Source organism: Apus apus, chromosome 1 (assembly GCF_020740795.1).
Source record: "Apus apus isolate bApuApu2 chromosome 1, bApuApu2.pri.cur, whole genome shotgun sequence".
NCBI lineage: Eukaryota > Metazoa > Chordata > Aves > Apodiformes > Apodidae > Apus > Apus apus.
The window spans coordinates 166,321,819-166,340,148 of record NC_067282.1 but is presented as its reverse complement, the minus strand read 5'-3'; the positions used below and the strand labels follow the sequence as shown (position 1 = coordinate 166,340,148).

The window sequence follows — 18,330 nt, the reverse complement described above, 5'->3', positions numbered from 1 at the left end:
ATGACTTGTCGTTGATGAACAGTGATACTTAACAATTCAATCTATCCAGAGATCCTGGAAATAAAAATCGTCCTCTAAGTCAAAGGTAAAACTGCTCAGGAAATCCAAGTTTTATTCTCCACTTTCTACAATTTTGATCATTTACAACATACATCAATTTCGAAATCTTGTATGTGTGAGCAAGAACCATTCAGTCTTTTAGAGGTCTTTCCTGCCCAAGACAAATAAGTAGAAGAAATACATGTATTTTAAAGCAGTCTCACCAACCACACCTCTATGGTGGGATAAGCATGTAACTTTCTAGAGAACCTTCCATGATACTTACATTATGATCCATTAAGTTCCCCCACTGAGAATTCCTGTTGATACAATCTGTGTGCAGATGAATCTTTGTATTATGCCACTTGGAAAAATACATGTCTTAGCATTTTGTATCAGTAGTGTAATTAAGCAAAATAATTACAGCATTGGACTTCACTAATACTGGAAAAATGAAAACTGAACACACAGTCATATTACTAAATTTCAAAAAAATGTATGGAAAAAAACAACAAACCAAAAACAACAAACAAAACACTTAGGATTATTCTTGACGAATCTCTTTGGAGTTTGCCATAACCATAAAATTGATAGATATTATTTAATTTGCTTCTTTAGTTTTGCAGCTGCACAGCCTCTACTCTTGCAGCCTTCCCCCCCCAGCTCCTTCCATCGTAAAGTTTTAACTTGTCCTTGCTATTGAACTGGCCAAGGTTATTGCCAGATCACTTCTTACAGTCTTAAAAAAATAATTTAAAACCTTTACTTCCTACTTCAAAAGTTGGCCATTGAGAGCCCATTTATTTACATAGACATAAAGCTTCACTGTGTTTTATGGATGCAAAGAAACTTATTGAGATATTAAATGCATCAAATGAGGCTAAGCCAGCCCAATCTTTACTTTCTCAATATTCTTTCTTTTGTAACATGCAGCAGAGTTAATTTTTTATATTTCACCAGGAATTACGAGGTTTATCTTCCTGTAGTATAAGGCTTCTAAGGGAGTTCTCAATTCTTTTTTCCAATTGCATCACATTACAATTAATTACAGTTTTACATAAGATACCCTTTTAGGCTAACGTAGTTGGAAAGCTGTTAGAGAAAATCATAGTATTTGGGCCAAATGATTCTTTAAAAAGAAAAAAAACCCAACAACATCACAAGCAACAAAACCAAAAGAACCCACCTTCTTTCTGTTCCTCTTTTTGTCTTGTGGACAGAAAAGCTACGTTACTTCAACAAATTTATGAATGGAGAAAAATATATTACTGGAGCTATAACCTGAGTAATAAGAGTGGTTCAAATGCTGTGTAAATTAACTCCTGAATCTATTGTTTACGGTACACTTTAACTGACAATATAGTAAACGCATGTGTTTATTTTGAAATAAGAAGTCAGAGTTTATTCAGTGATCATTATTTATTTTGGATCACTTTCAAAATTAAAACTTTTATGCAATCTGGTACAGCTGTTGTATGGTGTTTCATGTTGAAACCTAATAATTTTCCCAGACAAAAATTCCTTCTTCGAAAAAAGGAGTATAAAACAGTAAGTTTGCTCCTCCTTTTTTACTCCAGGATTCTGTACTGAGACCAGTTCTGTTTAATATCTTTATCAGTGATCTGGATGAGAGGATCAAGTGCACACTTAGTAAGTTTGCAGATGACACCAAGCTGGGTGGAAGTGTTGATCTGCCTGAGGGTAGGAAGGCTCTGCAGAGGGACCTGGACAGGCTGGATTGATGGGTCGAGATCAATTGTATGAGAAGAACAACTCCATTCAACACTACAGGCTTGGGGAAGAGTGGCTGGAAAGCTGCCCTGAGGAAAAGCATCTGGAGGTGCTGGTTCATAGCTGGCTGAACATGAGCCAGCAGTGTGCCCAGGTGGCCAAGAAGGCCAACGGCATCCTGGCTTGTATTAGGAATAGCATGGCCAGCAGGAGTAGGGAAGTGATTGTTCCCCTGGATTTGACACTGGTGAGACCTCACCCTTAAACACTGTGTACATTTCTGGACCCCTCACTATAAGAGGAACACTGAGGTGCTGGAGCATGTCCAGAGAAGGGCAATGAAGCTGCTGAAGGATCTGGAGCACAGTCTTCTTATGAGGAACGGCTGCGGGAGCTGGGCTTGTTTGGTCTGGAGAAAAAAAAGGCTGAGGGGAGACCTCATTGCTCTCTACAACTACCTGAAAAAAGGTTGTAGTGAGGTCAGTGTTGGTCTCTTCTCTCCAGTAACAAGCAATAGAACAAGAGGAAATAGCCTCAAGTTGCACCAGGGGAGGTTTAGATTGGATGTTAGGAAAAATTTCTTCACCAAAATTGTTGTCAGGCACTGGACAGGCTGCCCAGGGAAGTGGTGGAGTCACCCTCCCTGGAGGTGTTTAACAGACTGTGGCGCTTAGGGACATGGTTAAGTGGTGGACTTGGCAGTGTGCTAGGTTAGCCATTGGGCTTGATGATCTAAAAGGTCATTTCCAACCAAGACGATTCTGTGATTCCTTTTTCAGTCTGGCTTCTGCAGGGCTTTTTTGCATGTTTTTACATGAGCTAAACTGCTTGCTCTTTTTCCTGTGTTCAGATATCTTGCTTAGGTATCACTACAAATGAAAGAATGAATGCAAGAAGATACAAGCACTTTAAAGTTACAACCACATCTATTGAAAGCCCATTCAAGTAAGTTTTAAAGTGTAAAAATATTTATTATTTATGTAGCCTTGTATATGTTTGAGTTGTGCAGCTTGTTGAAAAAGAACATAGCTCAATACTTCTTAAGTATTTTCACTACTTAGAATGTTGAAAGTAACAGCTGTTATTACAGTAACATGTTCTGTCCAGTCAAAGGAAGTGATAGATGTTTTGTAGTGACTCTGGACAGGGTTGCAAATACATAGAAAATGCTAGTTTTCAGCAGTGGTCACGTTTTGCCATAGAGTTTAGAGGGAAATAAATACCCTTTTTATAAATCAAATGCCTGAACCAGAGGTGGTTGCTTATTGCATGGTGTTGGTGTTGACCTGATCTTCACTTCCACACCAGGCACTTTGTCCTGATTGATACTTAATGTACTGTTGAATTTGCTCTATGCAGTAGCTCCTCTTGCTCTCTTTATTGTGAGAAAAGAGGCAGCACTTCATTCCTACTCTGGAGGAAGAGGATGAGCAAAGCTATTTGTGAGGGAGGCAGCAGGCTGTCCTGGGAACTGAAGTGGGTCTTGAATGGGTGAGACATGGCCTTTTGGGTATCAGTATGTAAAAGGTAGGTTGGGATTCTGGTTTCTGTATTGATGAGAGTGAGAGAGGGGCTTGGGGATGATACAATACTGGGATGGGAATATGGTGGCATGGAACAGCTGATGGATCCAAAGCAGGAAACGAGTAAAGGTATGAAGCTGGAATATTGCTGGGTTGAGGGCATGTTAAAACAGGAGCAGTGAAAGTACAGAAGTACATCACATCCTGCTGCATACGCTGTGTCTCCTGTGGGAGCTGCTGCTCTCTTAGGTGGTACCTTGGGGAACAGGAGATAGAAGTTCTGGTTGCAGTTTGATTTTTGTGCTACAAGAGAAGTTTGTGTGGTCTTTTAGTATCCTTCGATATAGAACTTCTACTGAGAAGCAGATGAGCATTTCTGTATGGTCACAGTCTTCCTGCAGATTAGAGCTTCACAAAAATGTATTTTGCCTGAAGAGTTAGGGCCTTGCACAGGAAAGGAAAATGCTCATTTGCATCTCCCAAAAAATGTCATATTCACAAACCACCTTAATTGAAATAGCTGCCATTATAAAAATGACTCCTGAAAATAACACCAGACTTTTAAAATAACTGGCTTGGCATCACCTGTCAGGTGATGCATTGACATCAAGTAGTTGTTGTCATCTTGTTTCTTAGACCTATTCTTGCATATATCATAACACAAACCCCTCTTCCAGAAAACTGTGATCTATTCAGCCCTTGTGTAATTGAGTTAAAAAAACCCAACATGTTGGAAATGAGATGTAGGTATCTTAAATATTTAAGAATTAATTGATTCAACAGCAGAAAGCACTTAGTTCGTATAATTCAGATTATGCTTTCTTAATTTTGTGTGTTCTAGGGACTTAATTGATCTTAGACCTGCAGCTGATGAGGCAGTATGTATGACAGAAATTAATAGAAATGGAAATTATTCCAGGGACACATTCACTTTGTACTGTTTTGTCTTGCATCCATCTGTGCAATGCAACTTTTCTCTTAGAAGGAATTACCATGCTGTGCTACATGGTGTCACACTGCCAATAACAAGTTCCATTTCTCGTTAGTTTTGCTAGATTGTTGGAGAAAGTTAGTGTCTTGGTTGTATCCAGGGATCAAACATTCACCGTTCTGGTGACTATTGCCTATTTCAGAACTTGCTCATCAGTAAGCACTAAGATAATTCTTAGCTGAATTGCTTTTCTACTTAAAGAGTGAAGAATCAAATTTGTAGGTAGACAAAAACTTTTGTCCTTTGTTAGATGAGCCATGGTATTGTTTGCTAACGTGTTTTTGTTTTGTTTTTAGCCATGGATGTATAAGGAACATTATAGACTTCTTTGAATTCAGATGCTGTGGTCTTTTTCGGCCTGTTATCGTGGACTGGACGAGGCAGTATACAATAGAATATGACCAGACTTCAGGATCAGGCTACCAGCTGGTGTAGCACCACCTTCATCCTGTGAGCATATCATATCTGAGTGGTGCCTGAAAAATTTTCTCTCTCTCTCGAATCCGCATCCCTTGAAGAGTAGCATGCTATGTGTAGGGCTGGTGATGAATCTTAAGGTACCTTCTCTTCATCAGAATTTTATTAACAAAAGTAAAAATGGACAGAGTAAACTGCCAAACCAGATAAGGAAGAGGAGGAAGATCAAAAAGGGATTTTAACAGTTCTTAATGTGAGAATTATTCGTGACAGCATATTCACAGTATTTGTTGTTGGATTTTTTATTTAAGGTCTTTCACAATGGAGCATGAGGTTATTGAAGTATTGACATAAGTAGTTACATTGTGCTGAGCAGAAAAAATTATTTCCCAATAATTCCACTGAAACAAGAATCCAGAATATAAAACTTAATTTCATGAGGCAGAGTTCACTGATTGCTATGTTGTAGTTCCTATAATGTGATTTTTTAAATACAAATTTTCTGTAGTATTATGTACATTGAAAAATGTGCTTTTCAATACTGTTATAAACATCATGTGGTGGGAATCCCCTAGTGTGTTAAGTTACAGCAGAAGGGCACGTCAGCTAATGTTGAGAAAAAAAATACGTTGCCCACATATTTTGGTGATTGTTTTTGCCACCAGTTAGTGGTACAACTACATACTTGTAATAACCCTGTTCTGAGATTATATAGTCTAAAATAAACAACTGTGCAAATAAGGGAAGCTCTTCTGTCAAAGTTAAAGCCCTGCTTAAATGCATGATACACCTGTAAAACTAGATTACAGCATATAATATTCAGGAAAAAAAGTGGAAACAATTCATTATCTTTGAAGTAATCGTATAAGTAACTTACAGACTAGCAATGTTTCAATTTTAGGTTCAATCCTCACACAGTAGTACAGTATAGTGTAATTGAGGTTGTGTTGGAAGAGAAGTTGCACGGGGGAAACCACAGATGTTAAAGCAAAAGTCTTGGTTTTAAAAAGACAAGATAGTTTTAAATTGAATGCAACTGCAGAGGAAGAACTCAGAGTTGCCTGAAGTGCTTATTATTTTTGGATGTAAAAGAATGGAAACCAAACTTTGAAAAAAAAAAAAACCTTAAAAATCCCCATAACAGCATGCACACACAGAAAATGTAAGAGAGTGTTCTGAGGAAGATGGTGTATTGGCACGTGGGAATCACCCTTTATTTCTTTTTTTAAGTTCTCATGCTACAGATATGTTTGGAAGGTAAGGAATGATCTGAAATTGCATTCCAAAGGGGCTTTTCTTGAATGTGATGCACTGATTTTTGTTATGGTGTTTTCATATACTCATAGTGAGTTGTTCACTGCTTCCTTAACTATTGTTTACAGAGAGACTGAGAATCAGGTTAGTTCTCTTCTTAAGTGCTGTAGCAACCCAGTGGTTCGAGAAACCTGTGAGGGGAGTTTGAGGAGGGACCTGAAAGCAGATGTCTGAGACCAGTGTAAAGAATGTGTATCTGTATATAAATAATTTATCAAACAGTTTTCTCTCTGTGAGTGTGTGTTTAGTGTATTTAAAGCTGCTCATTTTCATTTTATTCAACCAAAAAAAAGTGTAGGAAGATATCTAATGAGCTTCTAGTGATGTTCAATATTGCTGTTAATAGGCATTTATGCCCTGCAAATCCACTGCATGTTTGATGCTTGGCAAAATTAGCGTTTTCTGTAATATGCAGATTACAGGTAATAAAGCAATCTAGTGGTATTCCCAGCCCTTGCCTTAGTAAGAGGAGCAGTGAAACTGTAAATAGTTGATGTTCAGTATTTGCAAGTAAACATTTTTTCTGTAGTTGTTTGTTGATCTCAAGACACGCACTTAATTTGCAAGTACCAGATATCAGGATTTACAGAAGTGCAGCATTAGAGTACTCGGATGTTTTAATACTGGAAAAAACAAGATAGTCTTGGACACAGTTTTGATGGGAGAGGTTTGGATGTAGGCGTGGCAAGAAGCTTTTGGTATTTTTTTCAGACAAAATTTGTAATCCTAATGAAGACACGTTCTATTTCAGTGAAAACAGTTGACATTGTTTATTCATCTTTTTTTCTAATCAGAAAAAAGCATGAAGATTTTACAATGTTGTTTTAATGACCAGTAATGTCCTGCATATTTGTTCATTTTTTTTCTTTTCACATTTCTGCTGGGGGTTGGTTGACTTGAACTTCAATCCACTTCATTAAATATTGCCTAGCACCAGGGGAGCAGTTCAGTATGTGATACAAGTTCAGGTTTTAGTTGCCCAGTAATATTAACTGCCATGAATTGTGTCATGCAGTCCATGTCAAAAATATTTGCAAAAAAAAAGGTGATCATTGGTAGTACGTAGTGAGTTCTGCACTGTTTACTTGTTAATAGCTCTCTGGTGACAGTTTTGTTGAGACCTGCAGAATTTGAGCAATGGTAGGTAGTTGTGAAAATTAACTTGCATATATGGATTTGGGATGTATGAAGTTTCCAGTGTAAAATGTAACTTGTCTTGAGTAACACTGAATGGTTGGATGTGAAATCATCAAATCAAGCAGGGGGGAACCAACTATGCAGCATTTTTCTGTCAAGTTATCAAACTTAAAATTCACTTGTTGAACCAAAACTGCGTTGCTTCTGAAACTTAACAAAGCTGATCCAAACCAACAGTAGATCAGACCAACTTAATCTGACGTAGGTAGAATAAATGGGAATTTTGTCTTGGCCCTAAACATGTGCTGTTTCTTTGCAGGTTTCTGTATTCTTTGATGTCCACCAGATTTTGTTTTTTTTTTTTCAATTAATGTGTAAAACAGCATCACTACATTTTAAGCTATGGATTTTTTTGTATTCTTTATTTATAACTGTGCCAAGTATTATTTTAATACTGTCGAGATCTTGATGTATTACATTGTGAAAAAAAAAAATCTGTAAAATGTTTAATAAATTAGCTCTCCTTACATAAATTAAATCTGTTAAATTTTGTAAGTTATTAATCAAATAAATATTGACTCTTAGATCCAGTGTTTGTCTTGACTTGGGATGTGATTTCAGTGTTGTTTCTGTCCAGTTTCAGAAGCCATACCATGAGAAAACAGCTGCCATCTTGTTTCTTATTTCAGTAAAGTCTTTCTGGAAAGATTTATGGGTGTCTTAAAGACAGTGTTTACCCTGTTCTCTACTGGTGTGAAATCCTGTAAATTACTACAATGGGTTTTGGTAAATTACACCTTTGTACTACCAATTAGAGTTACCATTCACTAATTAGATACTGCTTTCTTTAGAGCAAAGCATGCTGGCAGCTAGTTAAAGTTTATTATGGGAGAATTCCTTCTGGGGAACATTTCAGGTGGTAAAATGTACATATTTAAATAAATTTGAGGTATTCTAAGAGCAAACAAGGCATCCACACAGAGCTACTAGGTATGACCAAGATGTGTGCTTCTAGGTGGCATTTGCAGGAGACAGAATACCTTGATTTTTCTGGTCCATGCTAAAGGTTAGATCCTGAGTAGAAGAAAAGTAACAATCCAAGTTGGAACTTAAAACAGGATATTTATAACTAGTAATATGTATTAAAGTATGAGGCTAGGACTAAAGAACACACCTAATGGGGAGGAATAAATGCCTTAGTGTTTTCTGTTGGGTGTGGGTTCAATATTGACACCGATGGAGGATTGTTGTTGCTGTTTTTCCCTTCCCCAAGCAAAGGTTCTGGTGAGGACTCTGCTGACCACCCTTTGACTTGCTTGGTAAAGAGGAGGGAAAGTATTTTGTCTTGTGAGAGAGATACTTTGTGCAGATCTCCATCTGAGATTTGCAGTGCTCCATCAGAGCAGTTGTTGCTCTTGGGAGGTATTGGGTGTGCTCCTGATGACTTGCAAGCCAGTTCCTCAGTGTGTTTTATTTGGGAAGAAGCCTGCCCTCTGCACCCTCATTATGGCTTGATTAGAGTTCAATCCCTCGTAGCTCCCATGAGCTGCCTTTAAATAAAATCAGCTCTTTTTGCTAGGAAAGCAATGTTTACTTGTGAATGCTTGCATTTGGGTTTTATCCACCTGGGGCTAGTGAATGGAGATCAGTAAAAATTGCATCTACTAATTCCAGGTTTACTTTATTTGCAGTATCTTATAAACTTAGTGCTGTATCTTATAGACTTAATGCTATGTTCACATGCTCTCCAAACCTATGTACTACGTAAGAGCTGCAGTTCAGGTAATCAAAGTACTTTTGAGAACCAGTGTCTCCTGGAATTAGGCCTCCAAACTTTGAGTTAGTCTTAAGTATTACTCAAGCCTGGGCTGAGCAGTTATTCATCACTGCTTCACTGAAGCTGAAGAGACAACATGTAACCAGGTGAAAGCACTTCAGTGTAGGGTACTCATTTCTCTTGACAAGTATATTGTCTTTATGGTTACAAGTTTTCCTTTTTGCTTAATTCCTTTGTTTTTCTGTTGGTAAATACTTTGTGGGGAAGTAGTGTGTGGAGCTGTAAGTCACAGCTGTAACTCCCTCCAGGAAATGAAGGGAAAGCCCTTAATTAGTGGTTTAAATAACTTCCCATCACTCCTATAGTTCATTTTTCTAGGACCTGAAAGCTCTTTTTGTTACAGATAAATGAACAAGTCTAGATGTCCATTTTTGTCAGCATTAATCACACCTGCCAACTGCCAATGCAAATTCACTAAAGTAGCTACATGAACTAATGGGGAGTGGTTTCACCTGCTCAGTAGTGTGTCAAGAGCATTATTTTTGTTTCTATTTATTGAACAATGCTGTTCAGCATTTTATAACACCTTGCCTGAGAAGAGGAAGCACTTCCATTGGGAAACAAGGCTAAGAAAAGGAGATATAATTGGTTTTGTGTCCTCAGCTGCCAGGGCCTGGATACCACTTCTAAGTTAGAGCAGTCCTTGCTCAGGTTGGAAGAGTCAGAGGGGATTAGTATGAGTAGAAGGACCAAAGGTTTCTGCCCAGGTTCCCTGGGCTGTGTTGTTGCTTGCTGTCTCCCTCTGACCCCAAACGTGCTGCTTCTGCCTTCATTTAATCTATCATCATTTCTCCACCCCTGGAGACTCAAAGTACCCCAGCACTCCTCTTAAGTATCTTTTTATTGCTGACAAAGCATGTAACACACTTGGGTTTAGGATATATCAACAAGCAAAGCTTTATTGAATTGATACTCAGTATTAAAAGTGTCAGAGTGTGATACACAAAGCAAGAAAAAAGCAGTGTTTTTAAAAAAAAAAAAAAAAAATCATCTGCTGAACGTATGGCCCAAGCACTACAGTAACTAGTATCTGTTTCACAGTAGTTAGTAACGTTTAGGGAACTCTCTTCTTTCTTGTAGCAGGGTCTCAGCAGAGCTGTACAGGGTTTCAAGCTGTTCACTGGGCGTGAACTAGGGCACCTGCTCCCTGGCCGTACCCAAATCCCTTGGGGCCAAAGTTCTTCGCATAACAACCTGCAAGAAAAATGAATGTGGAGTAGCTGAGGCTTTGGGCTTGTCAATTAAGTCACCAGAACACCTCAATCCAAAGCAATGCTTAAAAGCATGTTGTTAGGCTGTGTGACTGCCATGACTGAAGTCGACCGCCACGGCTTTTGGGTCAGCGTAGCTCCCAACCTACTTCATGAAAGCAATTCCTACATCAGTTCCACAGCTGGATGTCTGTGAAGACGTGTTGTTACCAAACTACTGTGTGGATCAAGTTCCATAAAAGCATCATAAACAAATGATCTTTCTTTCCTTACCTTTACAATAGATTTCTCCCTCTTTTTCAGTTAGGGTTGTAGATTCTAGGCTTTTTCCACACTTGGCACATCGGAAGCAGTTTTTGTGCCATGGCTAGGGAAAAAAAAAACAACACAGCAAGATAGGTTAGATACACAGGATGCCTGAGTTTGTAAAAAATGCATTAACTGGAGAAGCCTGTATCAGTATTGTTTGTAGATGACTGGTGCAATAAAAACCAGTTCAAGTGCATGAGACTCTGCATTTCTGCAAGTGGCCCAAAGCCCCAAATTCCACACAGCATTCTGCTCAGGGCAGCATTCTGAAAGGTTTGGGCTTGCTCTAATCAATTCAGAGCAGAACTTTGATGCTCTATAGTGAGTCAAGACAGCTGGCAGACTGACACAGTTTTACATGGTATTTTCAGAGTATCCCCTGCCTGCTGAAATATTCAACCTTCATCCTAAGCTGCACACCACAAGACTGTTCCCTCTTTTGGGGCAAAAGTGCTCCTCCAGTCTGTTTCAAGCCTCTGGCACAAGATCACGTGGAAGCTTCACCTCAGAAATACAAAGGGAGCCCTTGTCACCCTGCACTTCAAGTGCTTTCTGTTTAATATTGAAGACCAGATTGATTTGACTATTTCCAATGTTGAAAAATACAATTTTAGGGTAACTGCCACACAGTTGGTTCCCTGCTGGAACCCACATAACGTATCTGGCACATTATAAAGTCCAGGTAGCAGGTACAAAAGGGCACAGGCAGTTCCTTACCTTTCCAGCTCCTATTACTTTCTCTGCTGCATAAACAGAATCACCACACCTGGAGCATTTCTCTGCCCCACCGAACTTCTGAGCAAACTTTGAAGTGTTTGGACTTGTTGTGGGCCGGTGAGGAGAGGGCGTGCTGAAAGAAAGGGGACTTTCATTGTCTTTACTGTTCTACTAAATGACCTCTTGCTCTTCTTTACAACAGTAACAGAGCTGCATCTAACACACAGAATACAGTACTTTTGCAAAACTGGAGAGGTTAGTTGCCAACAAAGCTATCTAATTACATCTGGTAGGGGGGGAAAAAACCAAACAATAAAAAAACAACAAAAGAAAGGCCATGCTTCAAAGGATAACAATAAGCTACTGTAAAAGCTTGTTTTCTGAGAAGACTTTACCTTTTCACTTCTCTCTACAAGTGCTGAATTCTGTATCAGGAGACGGATTTGTCAGATAGTAAGCTACCAATAATTCTGTTCAACTCCTGCTCACTGAGCATAATCTGGAACCTGATCTGATCACTGAACCTGGCTGGAGCACATACATCATATAAACATCAAGCATTACATTTGGGAACTTGCATGAAGCAAGTTGTGAGGCATACTTCAGCTTCTTCCCATGTGCTTTGCTTTACACCAAGAACTTTGAATCAGAGTAGGAATGTTTACTATTTAATAGGCCTTTTGGCTTTGGCTAACTAAGCACAAATGGTTCTTCATGCCAGTTAAAAATTTATTCTTGTAGCCCCAGATTCTCAGGTCTCCGAATCCATCCCTGCTGGAATCTGTTGAAGATTTTCATTTGCACCTCATTTAGGACAGCAACTCAAGACCCACAGTGTCCTCTGTGGGCTCCTGCAGAGCCATCAGCAGCTCCATAATCCAGTCCCTGTGACTTATGCATATGGTTAGTGCATCTTTACCTGCACCAACTCCTGTTCTTAAGGTGCCTATTCACACAGTTACCAGTGGAAGCTTTGTGCACTGCAGGTTAAATTTTCCAGTACGTATATTCCAGACAATAGGAACTGAACAAAACCCAGCCTGAGGGACTCCTCTGAAAAGAGTATTGGAGGACAAGGGTCACACCCCCCCAGCTCAGCAGACTCACCTCTCAGGCTTGATGCCTAGTCTCTCTCCCCTGTCCATGTTCAGCGTGCCTGCCCCTTGGCCATATCCATAACCTTTCGGGCCATACTTTTTTCCATAGCAAGATTTGCAGTAAACTTCAGCATCATGAATGGCTACAGTTGTGCTGTCCAAGTTTTTCCGGCAGACCACTGGAAGGGAATAAAAAAGTTCAGTTGCCTTAAGGGACCATTTCCATCAGCACATGCAATAAGCCAAAAATCAAGTGTGAAGTGATATTATGGGTTTCCTTGTCCACGATTCTTGCTCTTAGGCTGTGGGACTGCCAGAGATTAGAGGGGGCAGGTTGTTGTTTGAATTAGCCTATAAAGGGCTCTATTCCTTCCCACTTCTCCGTGACTGTGACATTTAAAGCCTGGAAACTTGCTGTGGTTTGATGAATGAGGCAGCTCATAAACCCCGACTGTGGAGTCAGCAGTTTCCCTTAACAGATGCCATACAGCATGAAGCAAAAGTCTATCAGTGGACAAGTGCCCCTGTTTTGCCCTTTTGAACAGGGTGGGGCTATTTTAAAACAACCTTCAAGGTTTTTCCTCTGCTACAGTACTGGTTTGGGGCAGAGCTGGGACTGTTTCACAGCTGGCACTGGAGAGGCCGTGTTTTTCTGGCATTCCCACAATGTCCCTCAGCACAATACAAGCACTCTACTCAAGGTTACAGTAGAAGGCAGAACTATTTCCTTCTTAAATCTTCTTTTGTATCCCAACTGGCACAGTCTTTCCATCTGCAACAGCATTATGCACGTGCTAAAGAATTTGGGGAGGAAAAAAAAAAGCCTTATGAATTTTTTGTTTAAAAAGAATGTTAAGGTCTTCAAAATACAGGGTGACCTTTGCTTATGACATTCATTAGCTCCAATATTATTTTTATAAGACACAAATATCCAATAAGTAAATGAACTAATGCATGTTTGTCCAGTCTACAGACTTTAACCCCAACAGAACTATGTACTAAGGAAAGGCAAATACTCAGACACACTAGAGCCATTGTTTGACTCTCAGTTCCAGGTTTCCTTTAATAGAAACTCCCATAAAAGGCTGAAAATGAGGCAGCCGAGACATCTAATCTTTTTTTGTGAGTGCTGCAGAGCTAAGGGAAAGGAGTGTAGGTGTGCTGAGGCTCACATGCCAGCACGGTGGGCTGACATGAAGCTGCAGGCTAACAGCAAACTAAGTTTGAGAGGGCCAGTTGTAGCTGTGGCTTGAAGAGGGATAAAGCCCAGCTCTGCCCATAGGTATTAAACCCCAGCAAGCAGGACAAACCAATACCTCAGGTCTGTAATAAGGTAAAATTCTCTGATTCAGACAGACAGGCTGTTTGTTTGTGAAGCAGGAGCCTCTGATTCAGAGTGACCCTTTGTTCCCTTCATCTAAGCAGAGGTCTTTTCAGCAGAGAAAGCAATTTTCAATGCCTCGCTGGGCTTGTTGGTTGGACTGGAAAATAATGCTTTGGACTCCTTTCATCTGAAATAAACCACAGGCCCTCGTGCCAAGAAAGTCTAGGCTTTTGGCCATGCTAAAGCGTTGAAAACTCAGCTGTGCCTGATCAGGCATGCTGGTGTCCTGGTCTGTGTGGGATTTCAGAGCAGGGGTTTGGTAACTGCTCGTTCTGCTGCTGCCGGCCCCAGGACCACCAGGAGAAGCCCAGCTGAGCTGAGATTAGTGCAAATGGGGCTCTGTCATTGGGCATTATCCTCTGCATGAGCAACACTGAACCCAGGTTTCCATCCTACACATAGATCCCTTAGACTCCTGAGAAGGCTGGGAGCAGGGAAAATAGAAAAGCATGATGTGCTCTGCTTTGGGGGGGGTTGGGGGGGGGGGGAGTGCATCCCACCCATCCCACTCTGGACAGGTACAACAAATCTCCCTTTGGCACTGCTAAGCCCAAGAGACATATGGGGAAGATCACAGGTGTCAGCTGACCCTGGGACATCTCCTGTGGACCAGCACCTTGCTGTTGGGACCCCCCAAGCTATGCCAGGAGAGATTTTGCAGGGGAGCAGGAGGGGAATACTTACTGCAGAGGAAGCAGCACCGGTGGAAGCTCCTGCCGTCGCACTGCACCTCCTCAGCGTGGTAGACGGTGCGGCCGCAGGCACCGCATTTGTTGCCGCCTCCCCAGTTGGGCATGGTGGTTCTGCACCCCCAGCAGGGCCAGAAGGGAGAAGGGGAGAGGTTTGTTAGCCACGGTGTCCTCCATCACCCCGGCTCAAGGACACTTGGGCTTACAGGGTCCTTTAAACCAGGTCTGCAAAGGTTGTACATAAGAGCACAAGCCTGCGGCTTTGCCAGCTGTTTAAGAAACATGACTTTCCACCACGTGAGAAGTTTTTATGATCAGATCAACTTCTCTGCCATTCAGATCCCAGAGCAGAGTGGAAGGCTTAGTCGGGCTCTCTATGGCTGTTTGTAAAAGCAGATGGACTGGCAAGGGGAACAGAGGCTGCTGCTGCTGCTGCACAGCAAGAAAACCAGAGAGACAGTCTTCAGGAGACATGTCCTCCCGTCCCTGCCTGGGGATTTGAAAGTTACATAAACTGGATGTGCACAAATTAGTTTCATGCACAAGGGCCTTACTGTACCTGAGTGAATGCCCCCCCCCAATGGATTTAATTTCTGTTTCAATGCTTTGTTAACGCTGGGCCTCTTGTCTGGTGGAAGCAAACCAACTGTGCCAACAACGGCATTTTGTTTTACTGCAGGGCCTATCATTTGGGATGCTGTACAAGCCAAAGTTCATCGCACCAGAGAACCACTTATTAGGGCTGCAGGGACACTGAACCTGCACTTCAAAAAGTTCAGTGGGGAGTATTTCCCAGAAACTGTGTCACTATTGCACAGACCGTGCCTTTACCAGAGAAGTATATGAACCAAACCAAGCTGCTCAAGGGGCCACAGCTGCTTTAAAATAAAGTAAAACTCCCTCTTCTGCATTACTTGCAATGGACACTCGGAAGACTAGCAGGGAGGGACAGGCACGACCACCCATCCTGTCAAAATACAGCCTTGGGAACAGCCTCCCACATTAAGCCAGAAGCAGCAACTGTTCCATGTCAAGCTGAGCTGCCCCCTCCTCAGCTCCCTGGCCCTGTTGCCATCACCACCGCCAGCTCCCACTCAGCTCAGCTGCTGGAAGCCCAGAGAACACCTCCTGACACCCCATCAGCATCACCATTCCCTCCAACATGCTCCCTACAGCAGCACTGTGTTACAGGTCAGCTACTGGGGAGGGAAAGAAAGAAAGAAAGAAAGAAAGAATTTATTGGGAACTTCTGACTTCTCTTGGCACAACCCACCTCCAGTTACCCTATGTTGGCGAGAGAGGGAGAAAAGTCATGTGACAGCAACCCCACACAACATCCATGGCCTGCTGCCTTCAATCTTCTTTGCTGCTCATCCTCATGAGCCAGAAGCAGAGGGCTACCAATCTCCAGTTGTCCCCCAGGCCAGCAGAGAGGAAAGAGAAGAGCCATCATGACACAGGGAGCCAGGGAGAAGCACTTCGCCTCAACATGACCTTCTTCTAAGGGGATCTCACCAACCTGTATGAGTGACCTCAGTGCAGAGGGGTCTCACTGCTGCCTCACACTCCCCAGGCACAGCAGAGCAGACTCACAAATCCCATCTCAGAACAACAGTTTTGGCTGAGCCTGAATTAAGTGACCCATCTTGCTAGTACTGCTAAAACAAGCCTCCTGCCCATGCAGCCTGACCAGTAGTTTGTCAGTTTTAGGGACGCAGGGAAGGTTGCACAGCTCCCAAGCAGGTGACGCTGCCAAGTAGCTGCTACAAGACCTTTGTCTGAGACAAGCAGACAGCCATTCATGGCATGTGGGAAAATAAGATTAGTTTATTAACCCAAATTGGGGCATCTTAGGTACATTCCTAAGCAAAGGCTTAGCAAATTTCCTCAGAGTGGCTGAGCAGTGCCATTTGCACACTGACACTAATTACTGAGATATCCCTTTGTTTAATACTTCCACGGGATTAGCACCATTACTGCTCCATGGTTTAGCACTAATACCCTGACTGAGCTCATAAAATTAGTTTTATGACATTTCCCACTTTGCCTTTGTCATTCTTGGCACAACTGTAGAGTCTAAAAATTAAGATTCCATTTCTTTTATTCAAGTGCTTGGCTGTGCTACCGCACAGCAGCTGACATCAATCATGGGAAAGAGCGTCCTTAGTTAAAGGGAATATAGGCTGCACAAAGCTTTGGAAAAGGAATGCATGCACTTGGAAAAAAAAAAAAAAAAAAAAAAAAAGAGGATAAGAGATTCTTTTCCACTTTGTATGCTTTCCAAAACATAAATGGTATTGGTACAAGAACTACTTCTTCTGTCTTTTTCCCTCATCATCCCTACACTCATGTTCTTTTGTGGATTTACATGAGTCTAAATTATGTTTATCATCTTGTTAGCAAACAATTTCTTAGTTTCCATGCTCACTACCAACAGTTTCCAGCTTTGCCCCAGATTTCCCATGTAACATTGGGCAACATGGGGTACAGCTCCACCCCTTCTGCCCAAGGCAGACAAAGCAATAGATGATACGGTTACCATTTGCTGACACGAAACTTCTGATAAGGGCTCTGAGAATTCATTACAGAAAAGCAAAAAGGAGCTGAAGTTGGTACTTCAAGGTGACCTTGGTCTCTTCAATAGAAGATACTTCCATTTATCCTCCCCACAATGTTCCCATAACAGCTTGTGTGGGAAGAACAGCAATATGTCTTCAATTACCTGACAGCAAGGGCTACCCTGAGGCACCAGTGCCCAGAAGGCACCCAAGGAGAAAAGGGCTGAGGACTTGAAGAACCTGTGCAAGTAGGAGAGTGTACAAGCCTGCATCCCTGCCCACCAGCCGCTCTGTGCCCCCTGGGGGCTTCATGCTGCCCAGGTCTCTCTCTGATTGCTCCACAGGTAAGCTGGCTCACACTCCCAACCCTGCATTAGGCCTTCCCTGTTCCCTCAAGCCTTTTTGGCTAGTTCAGGCAGGCCTCCAGGGAGCTCAAGAGCAGTAATTAAACATCCAGATGATCTCACTACCAGTACCAAGAGCTTTGACTTCTGATTGCAAGTTTGTTGGCAGCTACTTTCCTCTAATCAGAAAATCCTGACTTCTGCTAAGCTGGTACCCAGGCAAGAAGGGAGCACATTACTCAGCGTCCTCGGCCAGTGACAAGCCACAGCAAAGACCTTTCCAACCCGTTTGTTAACAGCAGGTTTAAATGCAAGAAACCTAAACCACCCCCGAGGAATTTCAGGCTCTCCAGTCACCCTGGATCGCTTTTCCAGCGTCCCGCTGGGGAAGCCCTGCGTGTTGCTGCCCGTAGGATGCAGCAAGCCCAGGGAAACCACAGCCCCGGCTCTTCCCGTCGCCGCCAGCTCCGTCTCCCCCGGAGAGGGGGGAGCCCGGCAGCGGGCGAGGGGCGGGCAGCAGCCCCTGCAGAAGCGGCCGGGCTGGAGCAGACCCCTGCCCCCCCAGCCCTCCTCCTGCCCCGCCGCCGCGGGAGCCCCCTCGAAGCGAGGTGGGGCGGGACGGACCGGACCCCACGGGCGCAGCTTCGGGCGACCGGCTGTGCGGGGCTTTCCTTCCCGCCGAGCCCTCCCGTCCCGTCCCGTCCCGTCCCGTCCGGCAGCTGCGCGCCCGCCCGCTGCCCTGCCCGGCCCCGCACTCACCGCGGGTCTCCTCTCAGCTCGTCTCAGCCCCGCGCGTCCCCGCAGCGCCTTTAAGAGCCGGGGCGGAGCCATGGCGGGCCTGGCCCAGCCCCAGCGGGGCCCCGATGTTGCAGCGCAGCCCCGGCCCCGCCGGGCAGCAGGAGACCTGGTTCCCGCCCGGTGGGTCTGAGCTCGTCCTGCTGGAGTGGGAACCCGGGGCGCCCTTCAGAGCCGGTGCCCGGGCCCCCAAGTGCGGGGGAGTGCAGGTGTGAGCCTCCTGTGGCCACCACGAGA

At 42.9% G+C, this 18,330-nt stretch overlaps 2 protein-coding genes across 3 annotated transcripts in view; one reads left to right on the top strand and one right to left on the bottom strand.

Annotated features, from left to right (window-relative positions):
* ZDHHC17 (zinc finger DHHC-type palmitoyltransferase 17) overlaps positions 1 to 7,738 on the top strand; it is a 77,489-nt gene extending 69,751 nt beyond the window's left edge. The window contains exons 16-18 of one of the 2 annotated variants that reach the window (XR_007889353.1): positions 2,621 to 2,715; positions 4,581 to 5,958; positions 7,472 to 7,738. Coding sequence is in view for 1 of the 2 variants with exons in the window: in XM_051617917.1 (XP_051473877.1) it covers positions 2,621 to 2,715; positions 4,581 to 4,719 (234 nt within the window). In the remaining variant the exon portion in view is untranslated. Of the gene's footprint in view, positions 1 to 2,620; positions 2,716 to 4,580 lie in introns of both variants that reach the window. The other variant, XM_051617917.1, reaches the window with a different exon arrangement.
* Positions 7,739 to 9,861: 2,123 nt separating this feature from the next.
* CSRP2 (cysteine and glycine rich protein 2) lies at positions 9,862 to 18,093 on the bottom strand. Its single transcript, XM_051644160.1, has 6 exons — positions 18,058 to 18,093; positions 14,392 to 14,510; positions 12,334 to 12,502; positions 11,227 to 11,359; positions 10,474 to 10,567; positions 9,862 to 10,183 (listed from the first exon to the last, which is right to left on the bottom strand). The coding sequence occupies exons 2-6, from the start codon at positions 14,501 to 14,503 to the stop codon at positions 10,107 to 10,109; spliced, it is 585 nt and encodes a 194-aa protein (XP_051500120.1). The 5' UTR covers positions 14,504 to 14,510; positions 18,058 to 18,093; the 3' UTR covers positions 9,862 to 10,106.
* Positions 18,094 to 18,330: the final 237 nt, after the last annotated feature.

Excerpts from the sequence above, each read along its gene's own strand:
- CSRP2 (XM_051644160.1), bottom strand. The coding sequence starts at position 14,503 with ATGCCCAACTGGGGAGGCGGCAACAAATGCGGTGCCTGCGGCCGCACC. Across the intron at positions 10,568-11,226 it reads AAGTAATAGGAGCTGGAAAG|CCATGGCACAAAAACTGCTT; the intron begins GTAAGGAACTGC and ends TTTTTTCCCTAG. Across the intron at positions 10,184-10,473 it reads GGGAGAAATCTATTGTAAAG|GTTGTTATGCGAAGAACTTT; the intron begins GTAAGGAAAGAA and ends TTTTTCTTGCAG.